The 26,380-nt window shown below is 50.1% G+C and overlaps 1 protein-coding gene and 1 long non-coding RNA gene across 2 annotated transcripts in view; one reads left to right on the forward strand and one right to left on the reverse strand.

The window, feature by feature from the left end:
- Positions 1-1,854: 1,854 nt before the first annotated feature.
- LOC146757822 (uncharacterized) lies at positions 1,855-5,695 on the reverse strand. Its single transcript, XR_014935936.1, has 2 exons — positions 3,727-5,695; positions 1,855-3,110 (listed from the first exon to the last, which is right to left on the reverse strand). It is a non-coding gene; the product is annotated as an uncharacterized LOC146757822 (long non-coding RNA).
- PPP1R16B (protein phosphatase 1 regulatory subunit 16B) overlaps positions 5,665-26,380 on the forward strand; it is a 44,379-nt gene continuing 23,663 nt past the window's right edge. The window contains exons 1-2 of the mRNA XM_015881405.3: positions 5,665-5,784; positions 18,821-19,221. Coding sequence (XP_015736891.2) covers positions 18,975-19,221 — 247 coding nt within the window. The 5' untranslated portion in view covers positions 5,665-5,784; positions 18,821-18,974. The remainder of the gene's footprint in view (positions 5,785-18,820; positions 19,222-26,380) is intronic.

Consider the following 26,380-nt stretch of genomic DNA (forward strand, 5'->3'; position numbering starts at 1 on the left):
GCAGCACCACATTGCTGTAGCCCAGGTATTGCTGCTTTTTCTTTGGGGTATGATTTAAGGCTTACTGATTATAAATCTCCATTTCTGACTTCACTGGTACCTTTCAGCCCCTCCATGTGCCCATCACCTGGACAGTTTAAGGCTTCACCAAAGAAGCTTAGCTGTACTATTTTGTGCTGAGAGTCCTGAAATGCTGAACAAAGGCTTCTGCAGAGGAGCTGGGTCACCCAATCTCCATACTCTGGAAGGTTTTGAGAGCATCTGTCCAAGATGGCAAGGCTGCATGTGGGGGTCCCTCAGCACGAGGAGACCAACATCTGCTTCAAGCCCTGCAAGAACCCCTGGAGAGCAGTGCAGTGCTGATGGCAGAGCATCTGGTCAGATAGAAGGGATCATTGTGCAGGCTGGTGGGAGAGGTGGAAGCACCCAAACCTTCCTGAGTTCTCTCAAGGTGAAGAAGCTGCAGAGTTGGATTTCTCTTGAGTGTGTTGATATTCACATACTGTAACTCCTTGAGAAATTAAGTACACTCAGGTGAGGCACTGCAAATTCCCCCTTCTTTCATTCTCCTCCAGAATAATCCCTCTTAACAGCCCTTAGGGAAGGTGTGGTTTGGCCGGGCTCACAGGGGCTGGCAGCTGACCACTCGCCTCAGGGCTGTGCTCAGTGCTGCACGTCTGCAGTTCAGGCCTGCCAGCCTGCAGCAGAAATGCAGCACCTCACTGGTACAGCTGGAGACAGATGCTTAACAGGCACTCAAGCTCTCAGAGCAGGAAACTTCCCATTAATATTGATTAGAAACAATTTTTTTTTCTCATCGCAACTACTACAGCACGGTGTATGTTGTCATTAGCACTTCTCGTTACAGCTGTTTTGGGGTTTTGCTTACTCATTAGGATCTGATTGAAAGATGGTCTTTCCTTTCTTCTGTAACATTAACAAACCCAGCTACATTAACAAAACCAGCTAAAGGGCGCACATAGAAGCAGAGGTACTGTATCTCATCCCGCAGTATTGGTGCTGTGTCCAGGCTGATTGCAGTGCCAAAGGAGGTAACTTTCTGTGTCTGCTAAAAGCTCAATGAAAGCACAAGAGGTCTGAGATGCTGCAGAACAAACCCTGAGCTGGTGTGTGATCCAACAGCCATCCACATGCAGGCTTCCTGCTGCCTCTGCTGTGCCTGAGCAGCTGGGCCACCCTTATGGAGAAGGAACTTCTGAACATGGAAGGTGCATTCAAAGATGCCATCCCTGTTGTGTCCCAGCTGCACCATCCCATGCTCGGGCCCTGATTCAAATCCCGCTAGAACAAATAGGGCGACTTTCATTAACTGCAGAAACCGGATCTGGCCCTAAAAGACAGACAAAGACTTGTGACACGCCTGCTCCTGGGGAGGCTTTTATGCCTTCAGCTATCAAATGTGCGCTCTGCTGAGCAGCAGCATTAAAGTTGCATGGCCCGCCGGGATCTCCATTTCTTGATGGCTGCATGTGCTGCCCGGCTCCAGCTCTGGCTGCTCCTCATGCTCTGCTGCTCCAGAGGGATGGGACCCCCATGCAGCCCCATTGGAGGGTCTGCAGCACGTGTCTGCCAAAAGCCAGTTGGGTTATGCTTCAGGAAACCTACTTGCTTTTTCCTCTTTGCAGAGGAGGCCGAGCTCAGATGGCGTTCATTAAACTATTGTATATTAAACAAATGTTGGGCACGCCCTTAAACATCCCGCCTTGTCGAATATCTGAGTGCCACTGGGGGTTTTATGGCTAAGCACCGTGCACTCTGTGTACACAGCTTATCGGGCTGTATTTGCTTATACTGGGAGAAGGCTCATGGATGAGAACCATTATGAGGTCCAAGTGCATCACAGAGAGATAGTTTAATAAATTGCTGATCAATAGATGTCTGGCAGGAGGAGGGAGGGCTCTTAGTGAGGTCAGTACGTGACAGCTGGGTGGAAAGCGTCAAAGCAAAGCTATGGGCAAAATCACACTGAGCAGCTCCGTTCCACAAAGAGAGTTATAGGCAGAATGATTTCTTCAAGGACAAAACACAAGAAATTCAAGGCCATTATGGGGGGCAGTGACTTACTTCACTGACAGGAGGGAGTGGACACAGCTGAAAATAACTGTTTTATCTCAAAGCTGAGCCATCCCCTCAATATATCCACCACCTTGCTTTGTCTATGTGAGGTTTCTTCCCTAAAAACACATTGATCCTTGGGCTGCCCTCCTGATTCAAAGCCCCTTTGGAACAGGAGGGTACTTCAGAGCTGTCATCCCTACTAACAGCCTCGAATGTGAGCACCACGAGGCTGTGCAGCACCAGAAGCATTCTGTGCCTTTATCTTGACTTTAAGTTAGAGGTAGCCCTCCAACTATTCTGTGTGATAGCCCTTAAAGCCCTTCTCCCAGGCACACAGACACCGGGTTCAACCAGCTTCCTTCTGACCTTCAAAATTTCCAGCCAGATGCAAAGTTTGCACCTTGAGACAATCTTCCTAATTAATCTTCCCACCCCGCTGTGCAGAAGGTAAGTAATAGGCATTAACAGCAGCCCAAGGATTGGAGGAGAGGAACAAGATGCAAAGCTGTTATAATGCAAAAGCTTTTCAGCCCTTGAACCGTGCTGGGAGCAGAGTGATCATCGTGGTGTCCAGCTGGTCTTCCCCCAGAACTGCTCAGGTCAGTGCTTGCCCCACGCAGCTCTGCTCCTCAGACCCTGCAGGCTGTTGGTCTTTGCTATTCTGTACCTGCCGGGGCGTGAAATCTTCCATCACATGCACAGGTCAGCCTGGCCCTGGCTCAGTGCTTTGGAGAAGTTTACTCTTGGCCTGCTCCTGGCTTTTGTGCCTGCAGTAGCCTTTCGTCTGGGGAAATCCTGGATGTTAGAAGCTGGTGCAAAGTGTTCTGCTTATAGAGAGCTGATCTTTGTGCTCACAGGAACAAGGAGAGATGGATGCAGGCAGACAACCTGCCCCTCCATCCCTGCCTTAGCCTGTATTTCTGCTGTCACTTGCAGGTTTCCTCCAGTGCCCTCCTGCCTCCTCTCTCCTGCTGGTTTCCTTCCTCCAATTCTCCTTTTGCAGTCAAGCCCTGGCTGTTCCATGACTCGCTCTGTAAGACACCAAGAGGTTTGTGCTCAGCTGGGGTGGGTTTTAGCACAGACAGCAACTGTGTGGGGCTTCTGGAGGCCTTTCTAAACCTCTCACCATTGGCCTCACGTTGTGATGGCAGCGACCACAACCTCGAATAACACATCAAGAGACCTTGGAAGGTCATGAAAAGGAAACTTTGCTAGGAAATTAAACCTGTAGTCTTGGAAACATAAAATAAAGGGGAGAGGGAATGCGGGGCAATGCCTTTGGATGGTGCACTGATGGATTTCAGGGCGTGGGGCTGCTCCCTGCTGTGACGAGCTGTTCCTGTGCAACGCAGAGACAACAAACATGTCAGCTCTGCATGCACATGGAGCTCAGGCTGTTTTGCCATGCCCTCACTTCTACACTTCTGACCTCAGCTCAGGGCTGGCAGCTCCTCCTGTGTGTGCTGCAGGCTCTGCTCGCTGCCCTCCACCCGCTGCTGCAGCGCTGCAGCTTTCTGCCAAGCCTTTCTTCTCCAAAGGACTCAGTTGGATGCTGGTGCCTGGTCTGCTCCCCCAGCAGCCCACGTGTCATAAAAGCACGAGAGGAAAACCCTCTTCTCAGACCTTCCCAGCAAAGAGTGAACTTACCCAAGCAAAGGACTCAAGGGCTCAAGGCAGAACCAAAATCTTTGCCATTTTGTTGTTGCTGTTGCAAACATTAGATTACCCGACCGAAGGAGTTTGGATGGCATTAAAAACCAAACAACTGCATTTCTGTTCTGTCTCCAAATCTTTGTGTTGGCAACTGAATGGAGAGCTTTGATCTGCAGGGATCAGCAGGGGCAGAGCTGTGTCCTCCCTCGGCCCTGCAGCTCCTCCACCTTCTCAGCTGTGAGGGCCTGCAGACACAGAGCTGCCCTTCTCTTCCTGATAGCAACGCTCATACCCCACTGCTGAACAGAAAATGAATCTTTGTGCTTTCAGTCCTGTCAACTGTTCAGATGCGTTTCATCTCTCCGCACTGACTCACTGCGCTGGCCCGGAGCCAGTATATTTATGTGACTCCCCCATCATTACTATACGTGCCTCAGAAAGCAGCTGTGCTTACAACACATTTTCAATAAACAAACTGAATTATGGGCTTCAGAGCGTGATCCTGAGCTGCCTGGCTCTCCTGCAGCCCGGGGCTCAGCTGCCAGCATTGGAGCATCCCACACTCCTGAGCCTCGGGGTGGGTGGGGATCTCAGGGTGCTCCCAGAGCCACAATTCACCTTCATCCTGCCTGAACATCTTCCCGTTCCTCCCATACAGCACCGCTGTGATGCACCGAGGAGGAGGGACATAGTTGTAATTCCTTCTTGTTAGCTTTGTTTTCCAGATGTTTGCATTTATAAATGCATTCGTCAGACAAGTCCATATGGTTAAGACACTGCTCCATGTGTCAATGGTGACTCGTACAAGAGGTGATGGCTTTAAGGTGCACCAGGGGAAGTTCAGGTTGGATATTAGGAAACATTTATTCATGGAAAGAGCGGTGATGCAATGGCACAACTGCCCAGAGAGGAGGGGGAGTCACCATCCCTGGGGGTGTTCATGAAGCGTGGAGCTGTGGCACTGAGGGATGTGGGCAGTGAGCACGGTGGGGTGGGCTGGGGTTGGACCTGGGGATTTTCCGGTCTTTCCAGCCCTAATGATTCTGTGAGATGCCATCAGATGGGATTCCCACCTTAAAGCACTGCGATACTCTGGATGCTCCTCCACACCCCAGTACAGCTGCAGAGACACTCATTCATTATCCTTAACCACTCAATCCTCATTGTCCAATTCAAAGGAGTGAACCACATCCCGAACTGGGGCTATTTGTTGCATTAGGACTTTGTAACAGACCCCACAGCACGCTGATCTGAGCCACCTCCTGCTGCTCTGTCACCTGCAGCCGAGCAGAGGCTGCTTCCCAGGAGGAAATGGGGCCGATGGTGATTAATCCTCCAAACCTACCGAAACCCGATTAGCCCCGCAGAAAGCACCGGGGCCGGATCTGACGGCATTGTGAAGCATCGGCCCTGCAGGGTGAATTGGGCAGCACGGCGCTTGTTGGCTGAGCTCCCAGGGCACCAGCAAAGGCTCTGGGCCGCCTCACTTTGCTTGCCTGGGAAAGGAGCAGTGTTTGTGTTCAGCATCGGTCAGTTTCAGTGCTCACACGGGATGTGAACGCTGCATTGGAGTTTCTCCTTTAAAATACCGCTGTCTCCTGCATCGCTTCGCGCTGTGACAAACAGGAACCGCTGCCACGCTCGGCTACTTTTGCTGACCAAAAAGGGGCGAAGCTGCCTCTAACCCGGATATCCTCCGCGGCCCTTCAAACTTCAGCAGCCGGGGTTTGCCTTTATTTCCAGCCGCTCTCGGCAGCCTCAGGAAGACGGAGAAAACCAGAAGACCCTTAAAAAACCCCCAAAGCAACTACAATGTATCACCCACCGGCCGCACGCATCGCTTATCCCCGGAATGCTGCGGGGCGGAGCGGGACAGCCCCGCACCTGCCGGGAAGGTCCGTCCCAGGGGCGGGCAGCGCCGCTCGCCCCGCTTCCCCCGGCTCCCCCCATCCCCATCCCCGCCCCCGGTGCGGCCCCACCTCGGGGCGGAGCCGGAGCAGCGGAGCAGCGGAGAGCTCGGAGCGCGGCGTTGGGCCTCGGGAGCCGCCGCGGGTGAGTGCGGAGCGGAGCGGAGCGGGGCTGGGGGAGGAATAGGGGGCAGGGCGATGTGCCGGGTGTCCCTCGGACCCTCGGCGGAGCGGGGCTGCCCCCCGGAGCGTGTTCGGGGCGGTGCGGGAGGGGCAGGGCCGAGGGGTCCTCCCGGCTGCGGGGCTCTACGAGCGGTGGCCGCAATCACGGCGCGGAGTTGGGGGCAGCCGAGCGGGCGCTGGAATAACGCGGCGCTGCTCCGGGTAAATCCCTCGGTGAATTTGTCCGACCTTATCTCGGACACGGCTGCTGCTGAAGGCGTGATTACCTCTTTAAGGCAGTTTGCTCCAAGCGGAGACCCGCTTCGGTGTTTAATGCGCCTTTATAGCGGGGGTCATCGTGCGGAACCCGAGGGGCTGAGGAGGTTTGGCTTGGTTTGCTGTTGGATTTTGCTCGTTGCTTTGGAGATTCCCCTTTGGCATAATTGAGGTGTGGATGCAATGTTCTTGAGGCAGTGTAAATATAAACAGCCGTAATTGCTGGAATGGCACCGGGGTGCCGGCTGAGGCTGGCGGTGTGAGTCCTGGGGGAGCATCAGTCCCTCCACACCGGGTGTGATGAGCTGGGGATGCTTGGGGTGACTCTGACAAGAGCACGAGTTCTCGCTCAGATCTCTGCTTAGTGCCTGTGGAAAGGTCTCTTCTTGCACCAGGGTGACTCTGCTGGAGTAGGAGGATGTTTCTAAGTACAGCATTGAAGTAGCCTTTCCCGGATTGCTGAGAGGAGCACAGAGCTGGGAAACAACAGTCTGCATTGGGGCCCTTCTCTGCTCCCTGAGAAACACCCTGGGAGCAGCACGGTGAGCAGCAGCTCGGTGCACTGCCCTCATGCTCACCTTGACCCGAGCTGCCCTGTTGCTCCTCGCAGGCAGAGCAGGATGGGGCCCTCACTCCAGACTGAGCTGTCTGGAGGGGCTGATGCCACGTTCATTGTGCTAAACCTGAATGTGAAGAGCTTCTCTGCATTTGTGCTGCCCTTGCTTAATCTGTGCGCTAAGAGTTGGAACCAAAACGGTGCGTGATGCTGTAAATTCTCTACCTGGGTTATTTTTATGGGTTTTACTTTGTGTTCTGAGATCTCTTGTGGGGTTATAAAACTTATTTTCCTTCTGCCTGGAGGACACACATGAGTGTTTTATAACCAAACCGAGGTTTGAAGTGTTGAACTTTAGATATCTGCGCTGGATGCGATGAAACCCTGAGATACTGCTGCTGCTTTCTGACATCAGGGCCGCGTGCCTGGGCTGCCCACTAACAACAATGTCTTCTTGTTGGGTCTTTCGAGCTGGAAAACAGCCCTGTGTGAGTGTGCTGGTACCAAAGGTACCAATGGTACCAGCTCTCTGTGCTCCCACATCGCTTCTGCAGCCACTTTGTTAGGACCTCATTTTCCCTTGGTTTAATAATTTATAAATGCCTGTTGCCTCCAGGCACGTTTCATCCAGTGAGAAGAAAAACATCGAGCAAGTTTACTGGAATACTGGTGACAGAGTCTGAGGCTGACAAATAATGGAGCCTTTGTGGATGGAGGAGTGTCATGTTTTTATCTTATGTAAATGAATGAAAGAGCAGAATTGGGCTGAAGGGTCTCTGAGGTGTCCTTCCCTTCTTATCCCCATCCTGAAGAATGTTTCTGCATCTCTAGATGTGAAGGGGAGTTTAGCTGTGACCTTCCTTAACCTGATATTGGGTGTGAATCTCCTTTGCTTTTATCTGTGCGTGGCTCAAGTTGGGAAGCTCTCATGTTTTTAGTGGTTATGAATGAAGATAGGAGGTGGAGGGCCTGCCTCTGCACAGGGTTCATTTCCTTGGCTGGAGAGAGGTCAGCCTTTCTGCGGGCACTGAATTGCCCTCTCCCATTCATTCAGCAGATCCTGCACCATCAGTGCTGTGCTTGGGGTGGCCCATTGCAGGAGGGGAATGCTGGATGTCTCCTTTGAAACTGCTCAGAAGTGGTGCGGTGGGCAATCATAGCCCAGCTCATTGCACTAAGGAGCTGATCCTCCTCATCCAGGTGATGTGCTGCAGTTCCTTGTGCTGAGCACAGCAGGGTTCAGGTGCACTGCTTTACCCCAAGAGCTGCAGGTGTGAGCGGGGATGTGCGAGCAGGGTCAGCTGCTTGCTGTGCACTGCTGCTTGAGTTACAGCACCTCTGTGGGCAGCCCTGCCAGCTGGCTCTTCCTTCAGGGATGTTTAAAGAGGCTTATCGCAATCTTACTAGAAATCTGTCTTCTTCTGTTAATCTACAGTCTCCTCAGCTCCTCTCCACGTGCTCCTATCTCATTCATCTCGACAGCGCCCTTCTGACAGCTGCTGCACATCGGTGCTGGTTCACTGCCGTGCTCCTGATTGGGGTTTGCTGCTGTGCATGCTGCTGCTTCTTGCTCTACAATGTAGTTTGCTTTGTGTGTGTGTATATGTGTGTGTGTATGTATACATGCAGAGAGGGAGTTCTGTATCTACTCAGATATCTGTCTCTATAGCTATCAGTGTAGGTATGATCTATGCATCCATGCAAACACGTAACTAATATGGCATATACAAAAATACATGAAGCCTAATAATAAATACAAACATCGTATCTACAATTATTCATATGTATTATTTTCAGGGAGATGCTGGTGCTTTTGTGGCTGGGGTGAAGGTGAGCAGCCTGATGTCTGTTCCTGTGCTGGGTCTTGCTTGGCTGCTCGGTGCCAGGTGTAGTGTGAGCCTGAGCTCAGCAGGAGCCCTTGGCAGCCCTCCTTGCTGGGGCACATCCTGCTTCTTGTGGTGATGCATTTCTTCCTTCTGGACCTTCTTGCGGATCTCACAGCAATGTGTAAATACAGTGGTCAGCAGAGCCACGTAGACTCCTAGAAGAATGAATAGCTCCAGGAACGTTGAGCCTCGATACCCATACAAAGCAAACACGTATATCAGTTGATGTGATTAGTTGAGCTGCGGGGCTGCTTGCCCTCGAGGCCTGGGTAACAAGTTCATGGCCTTTGACAAAGGTTCTGTGGCCATCCCTGCACACAGAGACTGCCCTGAATCCTACAGCCAGGAGTGGTGCCCCTGCCTTTCCTTGCCCTTCCTCCCACACAAAGTGTTGGTGCTGCTTTGGAATATTGCTAGCTGGAGGGGAAGAGATAATGTGTTTTTTTTTCCAGAGCAATCAGCTGATGGAATCCCATGGGAAGGGATTGCAAAGCAGGAGGCAGGTGGGTGGGCATTCCAGCTCTGTGCCTTTCTGTAATTCAGTGGGAGAGGGCTGAAACACGAAGTGTGCTTGTTGAGTACTCTTTTCTGTTTGCATTTGAAAGAGCTTGATAGGCTGTGATTAATGAGGCTAAACAGAACTTTGATAAGTGGTAAACTCCAATGAACCTGAAACAGAAATGGCTTTATAAGGTGGCTTTGCTTCCATGCAAAGCACAGATTGTGGGTTTCTTACAGCGCTGTTTGGTTTGGGGCTGGCAGTGTGGAGCATGGACTGTTCTTCTGTTGTACATTGAGAGGAGAAGCTGAAGGATGTTGGTATGGCTGCTATAGGGGTGGATGCTGTGCATCAGCTCCTGTCTCTGTGCAGACCCTCTTGCTTTCTTTCCTGCTCTAGGTTAATGCTCCCAAATTTGGGTCATCAGATCTGCATCCTGGAGCCCTGCATGTCCCCATATCCAGGCTCTAATTAAGGATGCTCTAAAAGTGGTGGGCTGGCTACCATGGCCTTGCAGATCAGAACCATTGGCCTAATCTATTTTTAAAGTGAATTAAACTAGAAAAAGGCAGTGTCACTCTAGAGTGAGGAGTCACCTGGGGAGGTAACCCAGAATAGCTGTTCTGCTTTGACTTTGCACCCTATCTCATTCCAGAAAGACTTTTCTTTCCGTATAGATACGAAAGCTTTGTGATGTCAGAACACAGGACGTGCTTTAAGCAGCCTATGGAAAGTATCTTACTGTTCTTGAGGTGTTCCCTGCATTGCCTACTGGCCAATCACTCTAACATAGGCATCCCTTTCCCTAATAAATCTGCCTTCTTTCATGCTGCCCCCTGCAGAGATCAGCTCTCCTTCTCTGCTGCGCAGCACACACAGCATCAGGTGCCAATATCCAGCCGATAACCTGAGCTGCACGCTGGGGCTGGGTGTAAATTATTAGCAATGCTGTGCTCAGCTCGTGTTGGCCGGGAGGAGCGGGGATCTTTGCACGGTGTTTTGAGTTGCATTGAGACGCTTTGCTGTTACGCTGCTCCTTCAGATTTGTCAAGCTCAAGTTAAATGTATATAATTTTAACATCTCATGATGCTTTGGGGGCTGACTCATGTTTTTTTGGCCTGGATGAATCATAGCTCTTGAACTCCATTGCTAAATTCATTATGCAACAATTATAGGGTTGGAAATGCCACCCTAAGTGCACACAAACAAGCTGGCAGCAATTTTCCCCTTCTTTTCTCTCACCCCGTGTTGCCAAGAGATCTCCCTCGTGAGTTTGCTTGTTAGTTCTTAGTGCTGTGCTGCAGGTGAGGGGCTGCTCAGCACCCAGCATCACAACGCTTTGCCCTTGAGCTGCAAAGTCCATTGTTTCTGAAGGGAAGAGAGAGGTCAGCCAGGAGGGGAGGCTGGAGGTGCACGGCTCTGCTCATCCATGCTGGTTACCTTCCCTTTGTTGCAGAAGTTATGTGTGACACTGTGGCATAGTGATGGTACCTCTGATGGTCTGTATGGGAAACCCCAAGCATGAGGCATCGCTTTGCAGCAGTTCCATGTTGCAATATGGGATGCTGGCAGCATTGCACAGCTGTGAGCTCTGTGTACCTGCTGGCTGAGTAGCTCGGAGGTCAAATATCTGTCAGAAGAGGAGCACGAAGGATGCTGTGTGCCCCATATTGCCTGAGAGGCCACCATCATTTTCTCTACTGAGATTTGTATAGGGCTTGGCAGTTCTGGTACAGTGATGGCAGTCAACTCAATGTAAAGTATCCTAAGTCATCTTTGAAGAGTAATAGATAATAAACATTGGATGAAACTTTGTGTCAGCACAACAAGTCGAGCCAGTGTGCCATCTCTGACTGTGGCCAAGAGTAGATACAGAAAACACGAAAAGTAGGGCATGTATGGTGACGTATGGTTTGATAACTGCTCCTAAAAATAAGGTACTTTAGAAACATAAAATCTGCCTTGCAAGCAAGGCGGGTGTTTGATTGAAGACTGAAGCTGGTGGTGCTGGCGCTGCAGAAGGCTGCGTATTGTTTAAATCTGATGGTTTGCATCTGAGATGAGACAAAATGAGCTGAGCCTGAGCCGAGGTGGGAGGCGGTGGTGTGGCTGTTGGTGTAGATGCTTTCCCTTGGCCAAGGTCAGCAGCTTCTCATGCAGAGCTGATGCTGGTCTGCATGCCATGGAGCCCATATCCCCTGGAAGTGTTATGGGGCAGCTTTCTGAAAGATGCAATGAAATACACTCATGGGCTTCAGGAGGATGCTTGCCCTGCAGTGGTCATATCAGCAGGCACTGATCCTCACTGCCATTATTGTGCATGGGCTGATACCTATAGCTGTAGGTATACCCTGTGCCATGGGTATGGGTTTGGCAGCCTCAGGGCCTCCTCCTTGTCCCAGCCTGGGGTAGAGGTGGACAAGGGTCTATAACTTTTGGCATGGAGGAACAGTGGGCACGTGGCTTAGTAATAGAACAAATAGGTCACTGTGGAGTTCAGTAGGGCATAAGGGCAGTGCCGTAGGCCACCAACTCAGATGCATGAGCTTCATGGAACAACATTTTGTGCACTGTAGTGTGGATAGATTGTTTTTCTCCAAGTTGCCTTCCCAGCAGAACCTGCAGGCTCCAGGTGGGTGGGAAGCTCCCTTGCCCCCAGCAAACAGGAGATGTATGGGCTCCTCTGTTGTGTGGTTAAGATCTCTGGAGGGTCATTGGAATGGTTATAGATGAGCTCAATAATGTCAGTCAGCATCAGAGCTGAAGGCATTTGGTTAACAATAATTAAATGCTACTGCTGTTTAAAGGGAATGAATCAGATTGTGGAAGAGCATCTTCTCCTACATCTCCTGCAGAATCAATAGTCCTCCTGGCAGGTGTGTAACAGGCACCTTCAGCTCCCATCAGACACATCCATGCTAAATCTGTTCCCTTATCTGAGCTGGTGTTGTGTCCCCAGCAGGGCAGTTCCCTCTGTTGGTTTGTTTGGTTGTTTTGTTTTTTTTTCCATATTCCAAAATGTGTGCAAGTGGCTTTAAACAATAAAAGGACTTTGGTCAAAAAGCGTAGCATGCAGGCAAGCAGCGCTCCGTATCTTACAGGAAGGGTGTGGGCTTCTGCAGTGCTGCTTTTGAGATCCTGATGGAAATTAGCCTTATTTTTTATATCCACGTCTTACCCTGAAGCCTGATTTGTGTGCACTTGCTGCTTTCAGGCTCCAAATCTTCTGAGTTCGTAGCATGTGATGTCAGCAAGGAGGATCTGGGTGTGCAGCTCCGTGTGCATCCTTGCAGGGCTGGTACGAAGCGGAAGCTTTACCAGGAAAACAAACAGGAGGTGGTGATACCGCTGTCACAGATGGGCTGGGCTGCTCCCCACGCTGCAACCCGCACGCATACGGTGAGCTGTGGAAAAATAAATGGAGAGCAGAACAGGAGACTTATGCCCTCAATTAATTTCTGTTCCATGTAATCAGTGCCGCTGCGTGCTTTGCCTTCCCTGCCAGCTGCCTGGCTCAGGGCTGGGTCTGCATCGTGCGAGGGCAGCTGGGATTGGGTTCGTGTTTGCACAGAAGTCCCGCTCTGATCTTCCTTTCTCTGCCTGGGGGCAGGGATCCCGCTGCTCCTCTGATGCTGGAGATAAATTTTGTTAGCAGATACTCTTCTTTGGGAGAGCAAAGGGGAGCAGCGTGTGTAATGAATTCCTGGAGGAACACAATTTCCTTGTCTCTCAGCATCGTCTCCTTTGGGGCTGTGAAGTGCTGCCCTATCTCAGCTGTGGGCAGAGGGACTTTGCTCGTGGCTCAAAGCATGCAGCCCTCATCGGAGAAGACGAATCGATGCAATTAGTGCATGGTCCCTGAAGATTTGCAGGGTATTGAACAGTTTTCTCTATTACACAAGGCTCGTTCGGTGTGTGCTTTGAAACCAAACCCTTGGACTTAGTTCTGATTTGATCTGGATTCAAACTCCTGGCTTGGTTCTCCATGTTCCAGCTGGTTGACGTGTCCCTGTCCCTGCTCCAGGCTGGTGGCTGGAGCCCAGAGTGACCTGAGAGCAAAAGGCACGACTGGGATTTCATACTGCAGGGCCAGTAGGGGCTGCTTCAGCTGCAGCCTTGAGAGCACTGCATGGACCAGGGGCAGAAGCTCTGCAGAGCAGCTCTGGCTTCCTGTAGGAGCTTAGTGGCCACTGTGTGTACATCTGGGGATCATGGCTGGCTTGTTTCCCTTGCTGCTGGGAAGCAGTGTGTGTCCCCATGCAGCCTCAGGCAGGGGAGGGCTGCTTGGCACAGGGGGCCTTTCTGAAGGAAGAGAAGAAAATAAGCCCGTGTTGAAATAGTGCTGGGAAAAAGAATGTATATTGTGCTGGGTTGGGTGTTCACAGGAAATATATGGTGAAAATATTGAGGGGGCTTTCCTCGAACAAGAGCCAACGTTATTAAGGGTGGGACAGTTGGGAGGAGAAGAGAACGAGGCGCTTACATTTTTCTGTTACCAGCATCAGCTCCAAAGGAGATCTTTGGACTCGCTGTTCCACTCTTTTCCTCCTTACTCGTATTTCATTCCCTCTGCTCGGAAGGAGCGTGCTGAGGAGAGAGAGATTATCTGGAACCAGAGATAAAGTGCCCAAAGCGAAATGTTTTTAATTCCCAGGGAAATAATTGAGCTTTATGTTTCGAGTTTCCTGTTCGGCGAGGAATTATAACTTACGTTGATTCACCTCCATTGCTAAATTCACCTCTGCATCGAGCAGCAGTGGAACTTCCCTTGTTGCAAACAGGTAGAATGGTGTCTGCGCTTCAAGAAGGTAATTGGGGCACAGATTAAGTTACTCATTTTGCATACAGGGAACCTGTGGGAAAGCCAAGAATCTCTCCTGAAACTCCCAATTTCTGATGGGATCTGTTGCCCAGAGGCTGTGTGTGACCCCTCTTCCTCACAGGGGTTTTGGAGCAGCCTGGAGGAGCTGTGTCCCCTGAGGGCTCTTGGCTGAAATCTTCTTATGTTTTTCAAATAACATTTCTCACCACTTTGAATTTCCTTTCATTTGCTCAAGTTGGATGTTTGCTGCATAAAATGCTGTAGATGCTGAGTGAAGAAAGGAGCAGTTTGCTTCTGAGATAGCAGTGAAATGAAGTCATGTGGCAGTGATTTTTCATAATTCTCAGTGCTCTGTGTGGTTACCTTGCAGATGCTGTGGGGCTCACAGCAGGGTGCGGGAGGAGCTGCGTAGTGCCTGCAAGAATTAGCTATCGGAAGCCATAACCAGATTGAGTCAATCACAGCCCTATCCTGCCTTGCCTTGAGCACCTCCAGGGATGGGGCATCCGTAACTTCTCTCCCTGTGCCTTGTCACCTGAGTCACCGTGTGGAGATCCTGCCTGGCGAAGTGTGGTATCGGAGAATTGCACATTTCAGTTGCAAATAGCAAAGCCTTGTGAGGCTGGGAAGCTGCATTGCAGCCTTTCACCGCAGGCTTTCTGGCATCCTTCTCCCCTGTGGTTTGTAGGAAATATGACTTTCTTGTGGCACTGCAGGGGGAAGCAAGCGTTTGGGGCTGGGATTCCTTGGAGGTGCTGTGCATCTCTGTGCTAACTGTGGATGATTTGAACTCCCAGCTTGGCCTCTGATGGCAGGTCTTCTGTCCACTGTCACTGGGCAGACCCAGCAGCTGAGTCCCCTGTTACAGGTGTGTGAGATTGCAGTGGTTTGGGCGGTATTTCTTGGCACAGTATCATTATCAGTGATGCTCTGATGAACCGTTTGCCCAAAACATGGGACGTGAGACATGCAGTGCTCTAATAAAGCAAGAAACCTCACTTCAGGGCTCTGCTCATTCTAACAAGTCCCTCTTGTTCTGATGTATCCTCTGCTTATTTAAAAAACCAACAAACAAAAACTTTTGATCCTTGGTCCTTCAGTTCATCACCCTGCATTCTTGGTGGCTTTCTGGCATCTCTCTGGTTGTCTCTGCATGCTGTTTGCAAGCGATGAAGAACTGCTCTGCTTTCTCCTCTGCTGCAGGCTGCTTATGTGCTCAGGTCCCTGCTATAGGCTTTTGTGCTTGGCTTCCAATTCCAGCTGAGAGAAGATTAACTTGAGGTGGGGAGGAGAGGGCTATTTCTGTCGCTTTTCACGCCTCTGACTTGTCTTTATGCTGTGAATGCAGATGTTTCACCCAGAACTGGGCCCAGTCCTGCAGGTGTCTTCCCTCAAATAATCCAGTGAATAAGAGCAATCTTTTCCATGGCAGCAGAGGCTGCTCTTGTATATTTTGCTCTTGCTTGAAAGGTGCTCAGCTTAAAGGAATTCTTTGGCTATGAAACAACTGCCTTGTGTCCCGTTCCAAGATTGCTCTGCTAGAGTTTGTGTATTTATATTTATCTTAAAAAAATAATAATGAAGTGGAATAAAAATGAAGTCGCTTGATGACACTTACATGAAGGGCTCTTGCAAGTGTGTGCACTCTGCTGGTGTCATGCTGTGCTTTAAGCAGCTCCTTGAGGAGATGTGGCAGGGGATTTGCAGGTCTTAGCTCTGCCTTGTCTGTCACCAACAGTGGGGCTGCTTTCAGGGACCCAGCCTCATCCTCAGTAGAGCTGCAGCCATGTCTGCATATTGAGTGCTTGGTAGGATGGACTGGGGGGGCAGCCCTGGAGCAGGAGAACAAGTGTGCTCTGTTTATCTCTTTGCAGGGTGTAAATACCAGTCACTGTATCAGATGTGGGAAAATGTTTGTACACAGAGGCTGAAGGCAAGTTGAGGGTGCCGTGCGCAGGGTTGGCAGCTGAAATCAGAGTCATAGAATCATAGAATGGTTGGGTTAAAAGGGAATTTAAATCATCCAGTCCCACTCCCTGCTGTTGCTGGTTTGCCCCATCAGCTCAGGCTGCTCAGGGCCCAGCCATGGCCTCAGGCAGCTCCAGGGTTGGGCACCCACAGCTCTGGGCAGCAGTGCCAGGGCCTCACCACCCTCTGAGTGAAGAATTTATTCCTAACATCTAACATAAATCTCACCACTTCTGGTTTAAAGACATTCCCCTTGTCCTGTCACTGTGTCCATGTAAATCACCAGTCCCCTTCTTCCTTGCAAGCGCTCTTCAAGGGAGAATCAGGGTCTTTTGTAGTGCAAGTGAGGCCAATGCCTAAAATGATCCTCCTGAACTTAGTGGGATGCAAATGAGCCACACTGCACAGGAAGTGCAAACTTTATTTTGTGTGGGTTGTGTTTGGCCATGTTTGCATGCCCACTGCAGGCACCACTGTCTGACACTGCTGGAGCAGGTCCTTCCTGCAGCTGCAATACAATACTGTGTGTCTCACCCTCCTTCTGGCCCTGGCACGGCTGCCTTCGCTGCCCCACGTCTCGCAGGATGTGCTGTGCTCTGAGCTGCTGAGCTCATGGAAACAGCATGCAACAAAGTGGTGTCTTTTTGGGTTCTTATTTTTCTTTCTTTTCCTTTTCCTTAAATAAAACAGAAACCAAAATGCACTGCCTTGAAAACCGCAGCCACCCACACAGCCAGCTTCTGTGTCGCTTTGCAGGTAAACAAATGCTTGGGCCCATAACTTTGCTGTAATGAGGCTGTCCTGTGTGTGTGATGAGATGTCAGCTTACCACTTTTTTGGCACAGCAAGGGAAGCAGGTCGCTGGAAACCAGCGATGGAGCTGAGGTGTTTGTGAGGCTTTGGGGGATCTTTCAGATTTAAAGAGGGGAGATTTTGGTTGGATATAAGGGAAAGGTTTTCTGTGGTGAAGGAGGCACTAGCATGGGTTGGTCAGCAGGTGGTGGATACCCCATCCCTGTAGACACCCAAGGCCAGAATGGACAAGGCTCTGAGCGGCCTATCTAGCTGTGGATGTCCTTGTTCATTGCAGAGGAGCTGGAGCAGATGAGCTTTAAATTTCCCTTCCAACTCTAAGGCTTCTATGATTCTGTCCATGGAGGGTGCTCGAGGCCCTGTGCCTAAGTCTGGGAGCCAAGCTGCGTATCCCTTAGGAAGTCCTCCCTGGGAACCTCTTTGCTCCTTAAAGGTTGGCTGGAGGACCAGCTAGTTCTTGGTGCTGGAAGGAGCAGCAGATACCTCCTGGAAGAGCTGCAGAATTAGACCATCGTTTCTACTTCAGGTGTCTTTGGGGTGTATTTATTCATCTTTCAGCAAACAATGGTGGAAGTGGGCTGGGAAAAGCGCTGGGTGGGAGTGTCGATGCGTTATACTGAGAGGCATTTCCTGCCCTTATCTCTGCCACTCGAGGTATTGTCAGCAGGCTTCAGATCTGCAGCCCGTGTTACTGCGGTGGAGATTGCCAGAAAAGATACCTGCAGGAACGACCACGTGAGCCAGATCTGGGTTCAGGGGAGGTGGGAAGAGCTTCCCAGCAACAAAATGCTGTGCTTGAGAAGGGTGTTGGTCTCCAAATGAAGGGTTTTTGGGAAGAGGGCTGTATTGATGCCCTCTCTGTGGAGCTGCTGCTGGAGGGCATCTTGGGCAAGTCCTTGGATTGCTTGGTGGGATCTTTTTAATGAAAAACTTCACAAGGTTTTGGGTTTGTACCTGTGTAGTACTGAAACGTTATTATTACTGCTACTATTATTATTAATTTAGTTTGGCAATCTTGAGTTTTCACGGGACACAAACAGTTTTATTTTCATTCATGTCTATCCCAAAACTCTCAAAATAAGGTTTGTGGGGACTACTGAAGCTGCCCTTCTGTTGGCCCTTTGCTGGATGAAGCGACCTGCCTGTGTGCTCTGAGCTTGTTTGTTTTCAGTTTTCAAACCAATTATCTGGTGCAGGAAGTGGCAATGCCTCGCTGTCAGAGCCGAGGTATTTATAGGTGAGGTCAGACCCCTGTGGAAAGTCTGTGGCAATATTAGAAAGGACTGGGTGTCTCTGCCTTGTGCAATTCACTGGGATGCAGTGGATGTACTGCATGGTTTGGACATCTCACAACAGCTCCTCAGAGCTCTCATATTGTGGCTATTTGTAGCTTGCTTCTATTTGGCGTGGTACACGTTCAGTGGGTCTATTTGGAACGGGCTTGTTCAGTTCACTTGTGGCACTGGCTTTATTTCATGTGCATCTTTCCCTGTTGGGCTGACCTATAAATCTGGGGCATGTTCCTTCTGCTGTGCAGCAGATGATGGTGGCTGCCCATGGGCCTCCCAGCTCGCTGCTCTGTGGGTGCTGCTGCTCGGTGTTGTGGTTGCACATTGCTCATTGCTGTGAGCATGGAGGCTGTACAGCAGAGCTAGAATGGGCTACATTTGTGAAGAAAATATCTGGTAAAAAAAGAACACAAAACTCCATGTTTTTAAGTAGCTGAGGTGGCTAAAGTGTCGGTAATACCTCACTGGGAGTCACATCCTGTTTGCCTACCCGTGGCTAAGACTGGAGTAAGAGGGGGCCATTGGGGTACAAGCGATGTTTGTGGCAGATAGGGGGTGTGTCTCTCCAAAGTTGTCTAAGATGTCTGTGAAACAATATGGAAGAACTTCTGTTAGTTCACTTAAGCTTTGTTCTTCTCATGAAGGAGGGGCTACCTTGAGCTTCAGCCGTGGATGTACTGTATGTTAGACCTGTTACTTAGTCAAGAGGTTTTTGCTTGGGTATTTGAAGTGGGTGAGAGGTGGAATCACAAAGACCTATGAGAAGAAACAAGTGATGAAAATGCAATTAAATGAACCTTCTTTTGAGATGGTAGGTGGTGCCTGTTGAGTTTTCCAGTGGGTTGATCTTAATCCTTTGTCTGCATGGAGCAGTGAGAGTTGATCGCTCATATTTACCTCTCATTTCAGGCTTCCACTGTCTTCTCATCAATCTGTGATGGGCCCTTTCCATCTCAGCCCAAGGATGCTGGTATAGCACCAGGCAGCCGCGATCACGAGGACCTGTGGTAGGACACCATTTCCAGCTGGGACATCTTTTGACCCCCCTCTCCCAGCAGAAGCAATGGATGCCCATGTGGACCTCCTGACAGAGCTGCAGCTGCTGGACAAGGTGCCCACGCTGGAGAGGCTGCGGGCAGCCCAGAAGCGGAGGGCTCAGCAGCTGAAGAAATGGGCACAGTACGAGAAGGAGATGCAGCACAAGAAGAGGAAGCATGAAAAGAAGAGAAATGCTGTTAACAGGAAGAAAGTGTCTTTTGAAGCCAGTGTTGCTCTGCTGGAGGCTTCTCTGAGGAACGACTTGGATGAAGGTAGGGAGCTTACATCTGGCAGTTCATTTGTTTGGCTACTTGGGATGTCCATGTAGCTCCTCACTGTGAATCCATGTTGACATCCACGGACTGCCCTTGGCATGGTGTTGATCTTTAGAGTGTTGTTATCTCTGGTGTAGCTACGGGTTGGGGCATTCAAAGCAATGTGAGACACCAGCATTACCTAGAATGACACCAGGAGTGGGTGCACAGTGACAAGATGGGGCAGGAGTTATGACCGAGATCTGGGAAAAGGAAGGCAGCTTTCATCTCTTTCCTTTTCACACTTTCCATTTACAGAAGGTGAGAAACGCTTCTGTGCCTTCTGGATGTGCCTATTTTAGAGGCTTTTCAGAAGTCTGTCACAGGGATTTACATGTCAGTGTAAATCTTTTCAGCTTCCCCGCTTGGGGGATTGATTGAGAGCTACATGGTTGTGTAGATTTTTTCCTCTATTTAACATAATGAAAATCATTTCTTTGCTTAACACATCCCATGGAAGAGAAAGATCCAAATTGTTCAGGAAATGGCTTGATGGTATCATTGCTTTTGTTTAAAATGAAGGGAAGAAAAAGATACCTGAATGCCAATCCCAATTAGCTTCAGCAGCGGATGGGGGAAAACCTGTGAAATCTGGAAGGCCAGAGCTCTGGCATTTGTTTGGAAGCAGGGCAGGCTCTGCTGATGCCACCAGCACTGCTGCTGGGCCTGAGGGGTGAAGATACCTTTAAGAGAGAGATTTGTCTGCCTCATCTCTTCCTCTGTGTCTTGGGTATTAGCACTGTCCTTGCTTGGTTTCCTAACAGCCAAGTCACTGTGTACCATGTGTCGTAAAGTCCACATCAAAATAGTGGGCTTAACCCTATGGAGATCTGAAGGCAAATGCTCCACAGAGAAGTAAAAGTATTTCACAGGGAAGACCTGGAACAGTCTTTGGGTCTGCTGATCTGCCATGAAATCAGTGTGATCTTCCAGATCCACTGGTGTTGCAGAGACAAAGGAAGATGCCTTGGGAGCCTACTGAGTTGTGTTGTCTCTCTGCTAGTGAATAGTGCTCTGGATTCTGGCATCTGCAAGAAGCAGCGTATATGGGGGAAAGCAAGAACCTGGTCTTGTAAGGAATCTCCCCAGAATTATGTCCTTGTTTCTGAGATGGCCTTTCACACATCACCATGTGCCCTTACATCCCAGCACTGCTTGGAATCAGAGGGCCTTTCCCTCAGCAGGCCCTGGTGGCAGCTGTAGGCCTTAACCATGGGTGCTTCCCCTGCCCAGCTGAAATTCTCAGATTCCTCAAGTTTATTAAACTCAGTTGTTTTGGTGGTCAGTTAAGTCCTACAAACAGCCCGTGGGCAGATTCTGTCCCTCTATGCTATAAAGGGAAGGAGGGGATGGCAGCAAAGCTAGATGTCAAACTGGGAATATTTCTTTACTGAATGCTGGAGGCCAAGCGAGTGAATTCCTGGCCTTCTGGAGGTCCCTGGGGATGATTTCAGCATATGAATCATCTTTTGTTTCCATGTGGGGAGAGGAGGGGGAGGAGAAATATAAATGATTTAAGAAGTTGAGAAGCTCACGTGAGGAAAGTTTAGAGCTGGGGGTGCTGTTAGTGCTTGTCATCTCTTGAGCCACCTCCGAGCAGGCGTGCGATTACCATCCTTTATTAATATTCTCTCTCTATTTATAACATTCTTAACTTTCTCACTCCAGAGGTGGAAAAGCAGATGACATGGGCACCATGCAATGAATTTGGGATGAGCAGAGCTGAAGAGCTGGTTAATGTTCTCTCAGGAAGGCACGCTGTGCTGTGACATGGCCTCCTGCTGGAGGAAGGCTGAGCCCTGTGGGGTGGTGACTGTGAAGGGGAAACCCAACCTTGCCCTTTGGAATAGCCCCAGGTCCCTGGTTATGCCATCTGTGGGATACAGCACAATTGTGTGGGGCATTTCTTGGAGTAGGAGCCATCTGTATGGAACCCTGCTGGTCCGTGGGGAACAGAGTTTGGGGAGCCCCATAGCGGGCACTGCAGTGGGTTCCTGTGTGCCTGCAGTCATCTCCCTCATCTCTGCTCTGTTTGGATAAGGACCAAGCCACCATGCTTCCCATTTTGGAACAGCAAGGTGGTGAAACGGGGCTAAAGGAGGTGACACTGACAAGGAGTGTGGGCAGGAGCTGTGAGCATCTCCTGCAACAGATTTGTCAAAAAGTCCCTGGTTTAGCAAACAAGCTGCTGTGAACAGCTCACTGTGATCTGCTGACAGAACCAGGCCTGGGCTGCCACCTGCCTTGGTTGGGGTCTTTGACTTGAAGATGAGGGACCTACGGACAGCCTTGAGGGGAGAATGGGCATCTCTGGCCCCACTCTGTGCTCTCCCACAGAGGAGCTGGGAAGGCTGTTCTCTGGAGGAGCATCACAGTCTGTAGCCATTCTAAATGACAATACTCTGAAGGCCTAAGCCCAGCCCGAGGCATAACCTGATCTGGCTGCAGGATTTTGACATAGATGGGTTGGATGGGTGAGGGGTTCACTGGGAGATCCAGAAGGATCTGTCAGTTGTGTCTGCTGTGGGACATGAGATGGGTGGTGATGGGTGAAGCTAGCCTAGGAGAAAGGACCATAGACTAGCTGTGTTGTAGCACTGTTGTGCTTAGCTTATGTTTGATAGTTAGGAGGGGGAAATGCTTTATAATGCAATAAAGCTTTGCAAGCCACTGTACTAATTGCCAAGAAATCACAAGGGCTTCCGAAGTCTGTGAAGGTGATGGATGGAGGCTGGTCCCGGGGTGGTTGGTGGCTGCTGCCAGGCTGTCGTGTCAGGCTTTCTGCATCACTGAGCTGCTGCAGGAGCAGTCCCGGAGAGCAGGAGAGGGGCTGGCATCCTTTAAATGGAAGATGGAGCTCCCAGAGGCTGCCTAGAGGGATGTGTGGCATTTGCTGCCTGGAAGTGCTTTTCCACGCTCAGCCCACATGCAGGGGGAGCTTCTGCTCCAGTGGCGGAGACTGGAAGGTTTGCCCTAGCTGTGAGCGGGCTGTGCTCCTTTCAGGGAACTGACTGAGAAATAAAGCACCCAAAGGACTGCCTCACCTTCCTGCAGTGCTGAAAGTGCCCTGGTTTCTCCTGCTGCCATCTCCATGGGCACGTGTCCCAGTGGGTGTAGCATTAGAGTCCTTCAGCTCCCATCTCCTGTGAGCAGAACTCTGTCAGGGCAGAGAGTTATGTCAAACTGTGCTTCTGGAGGAACTGAATCCTGCAGATGCTCATGGTTGATGCCCCAGAAGAGGAATGAAAGCTCAGTGTTGGTTCTGGTGTCCAGCAGAGTGGTTCCCATTTGTAATTTGGGGTTTGCTGGGTCCTCCCCCACCCCAGCACTTGGCAGTTCAGAGCTGTGCAGGGCAGGCTGAGGTTGGTTTTTATCTCATTGAGAAGATTTTCCCTGGGAGAGTATAAGTATTGCACAGCTTATTTGTGCAGGCACATCCCCCATGTTTCCCTTTGTAATGACCCTTAAATCTCCTCAGTGCTCGGTAATACTGAGGGTGACAAGCCCTGTGTGCTAGAAGCACAGCCTTCCCCATGCAGCTCCTTTCTACCTTTCTGGAATAAAACCAACCTTGTCATGGCAAAGACACTTTAAAGAGAGGCCCTAATTAGTGTCTATAAATTGCTTTCGTTAACCTTTCCTAGCTGATGCGATCTGTTCCCTTGTTACTAAAAACCTTTTATGAGGTGCCTTAATTTTCCACCCACATTATTAGTCTCCTGAAGCTTTTTACATGGAGTTCCTGTGTCCAAGGCTGTGAGCGAGTGCATTTGTCTGTCTCGGAAGATTTTTCTCCTGGGTTTTGTGCCCTTTGAAAAGCACTGATAGAAAGTGCCTTTTATTGCCAGCAGTCTGAGCGTATACCTGTGTGTTTGGGGAACGATGCGAGTCAGAAATGTAGAGCTTCTGCACGACAACAAAAGTGGTTTTTGAGTCTTTAAACTCCATCAGCGTGGAATTGAAACCCCTTTCCTTGAGCGTGGGAGCTCCTGGCAGTGAAGGATCTTGTTAATTCTGTTAATGGTGGCTGGTACGTCTTCCAAAAGCAGATTCACACACTTGGCTGCGTTTAACTTGGCTTTTTTCACACACTCCCAACCTGATGCCAAGGCGGGGTGATCGCATATGGCAGCCAACGAGATGGCAGCTGGGGGCACGAGCAATATTGAATGCGTGACTTTCTCTGTTGTCACAACAAATGGGTGCTCTTTCTTTCTTTATTTTTTTTTTCCATGACTTTCTGGAATTTCAGTATTTCCATAAGGGTACAGTGATATAGGAAGCCTGACTGGGATTGTTATTACTATTTTTATTACTATCCACAATGAAGCCCCCAAATTGGGGCTGCTTCTGCTGGGGCTCAGGGTGCTCATGCACACAGCAGAGCTCTGATTCTCCTGTGTTTAACCTTTCTGTTCTCTCTACTGGCTGTTCTGCTTCTGATTGTGGCTGGGCAGCCTTGGGTGGCTGCGCTGTGGTTGTTATCTGTGAGCTGCCAAATGTCAAAGCCTGAACTTCTATATCTGAGCCCATTAATATTTGCTGATCTATTGCTTGAGTTTTGAGCTGGTGACTTCCCAGCCTGTTTGTCCTTGTGATTTCCCTGGGAGAATTGCTGCCTGCTGACTGGCTGAGGGTGGTGGCTGCTGGAATGGATCATGCCTCGCAGCACATCTGACTTCCGTAGGGTGAGGCTGAGGGGCTGCTGCTTCAGCTCCTGGATCTGTGGGGCTGTGATGTGGGGGTTCCTGCAGTCAATGCATTTCTTGCATGCCTGGCTGCCTTCCAGGTGTGTGCCATTTCCTATGCTCAGATAACTGTGTGTTTTGTCCCCCTCCAATAATGAGAAATAAGAGAGCGTGGATAACAGCTCAGTCAGAGACCTCTGCTATTTTCTGTGTAATAAGCAGCAGCAACCTGAAGTGAAATGTCGGCTCTGTGCCCACGTTGGCTGTGACCTCCCCAGCCAAGGCTCTGCAGAGCTGTGCTGATATCTAATCCAATTCTGTTGGAGGCATGCAAGGTATCAGCGTGATCCCTTGCTGGTACCTGGCGTTTTGCAGCATCACTGTGTTTGCCACTGGGTCTGGGTTAAGGCACAGCTCCATGGCCAGCTCTTCTTTGCAAATAGGTGTTGGTGGGGAAATGAATATTTTTGGAGGTGAAGCCTTCTTGCAGGACCACGCTGTTCACAATCGATGCTTGCTTTACCCTGCTGCACTTGAGAATATGATATGTGGGTAGCATGCATGGGCAGGAGGGCCTTGGCTGTGCCTGGCTGCACACTTTGCTTTCTGCCCTCTCTCCTGGTCAAGGAGAACTTGAAAAGTGGATTAAATCTATTTTTTTTCCAGATTTAAATTCCTGCCTTGCTGGTTGGAGGCCAGCACTGCTCAGCTGGTGTAGGTTTCTTCCTCCCAGAATCATGGAAAATAGAGGTTGAGCGGGCCCTGGGAGGTCATGTAATCCACCTCGTGCCCCAAGGCAGGATCAACTGTATCTAAAATGCTTGCTAATGAGGCTGGGGTTAGGTATCTTAGTGTATTTATAGGCACCTCCACAGCACCAGAGCGTATATACCTGTGCATGCACTCCTCCTTCTTGCTCAGCTCTGTGTATTCTCCTCACTTGCTCGTATTTATCCTCCTTTATTTTGCTTTGCGTCCCATCCTTATGTGTATCGACTGTGAGTTTTCCTGCTTCCGTGAAGAATGCTCTAATTCTTTCTCTCACAGCAGTTGCTATGGCAGCTGGTGCAGGCAGTGCCTTGTAACCCAGCGCAGGGTGGATTTTACATACACTTCCACTGCTTGGTTCTTCCTCTGGAGCCTGGCCAGATATTTGGGAAACCTTATCACCCACTGCAAATGCCCTGACAAAAGGAAAAGGAAATCAGATTCTGGTACAACCATTGAAAATATCTTTGCTGCTCTCAAACCCATTGCCCAGAGGATGCTAAATAGGCCAGGAAGATGCTGTTTAATTCTGTCTGCTGATGCCTTTGTAATCAAGAGCCGAGATGCAATCAAGCACCCTGCACTCCTTTTAATTCGGGGAACAAGAGCCCATGTGCAGCTCCTAGCAAGCAGATGCAGTTTCCACTGAGGCCTTTGCAATTTGCAACTGCTTATTGCTGAGTTTGGCCTCTGCACCCCCTAGATGGCATGAGGCAGAGTGGCTGTGTTATTCATGTAAGAAAAAGTGACTTAAGGCAGTTTCCTATGCTCAGTGTGTACTTTGTACCAGCATCCATCCTTGCAGCCACATTTTTCAAGCTTTGACCTCGGCTCACTGTTTCCTTGTGGGCTCGGCTGCCCAGCTTTCCATAGAACAGTTGGGTTGGAAGAGACCTCAGAGATCACCTGCTTCCAGCCCTGACTGTAGGCTGGCTGTCCCTACCAGACCAGGCTGCCCAGGGCCCCATCCAGCCTGGCCTTGGGCACCTCCAGGGATGGGGTACCCACAGCTTCACTGTCAAAAATGTCTGTTTTAAAAGAGCAAAACCGTACCAAGAAAATATTCGTGAATGAAAACATTCATACAGCAGTTTTCCTGTGCCAAGGCATCTCCCCATTGTCAGAGGAGAGAGAAGAGATCCAACTGGGGGCTGCAGCTGAGCCCTGGGGCTGTGGGCTGTGCAGGGACCAGGTGAGGCCATGCCCACGGCCTCCTGCACACAGCTGGCTTCAACCTACTTTGCTTTCTGTGGCTTTCGAACTTTTCTGACCTGGTTTATTTTCTTTCATTTCAGATGGGGCATCTTTAATTAGCAAACTATCAGACCAGAGCAGGACTCTTCAGCAACTAAATGGGACTCTTCATTTTGTTCAGATCTTGGCTTGGTAGCCTGAAATAGCAGCCTTTAGTAAGGGGGGGGCTGTGGGTGCTCGCAGTCCATCCTGCTCCTGTGAGATGGGCCAGTGGATGTAGAGCTTTATGTAAAAGGACAACTGGAAGGGATTCCCTGTGTGCTTTCATGGCAAATCCAATCTCTGATAGCTTCCATCTCGTAGCTGTGAAATGGCCATGAACAAGCTCTGACCCAAATTATACTCTTCTGTGACAGTTTTCCATCTCTCCTCAGAGTGAGCAGAGCTCTCACTCCGGCACTGGTCAG

This window comes from Coturnix japonica, chromosome 19 (genome assembly GCF_054131305.1).
Source record: "Coturnix japonica strain WE chromosome 19, WE-NBRP24, whole genome shotgun sequence".
NCBI lineage: Eukaryota > Metazoa > Chordata > Aves > Galliformes > Phasianidae > Coturnix > Coturnix japonica.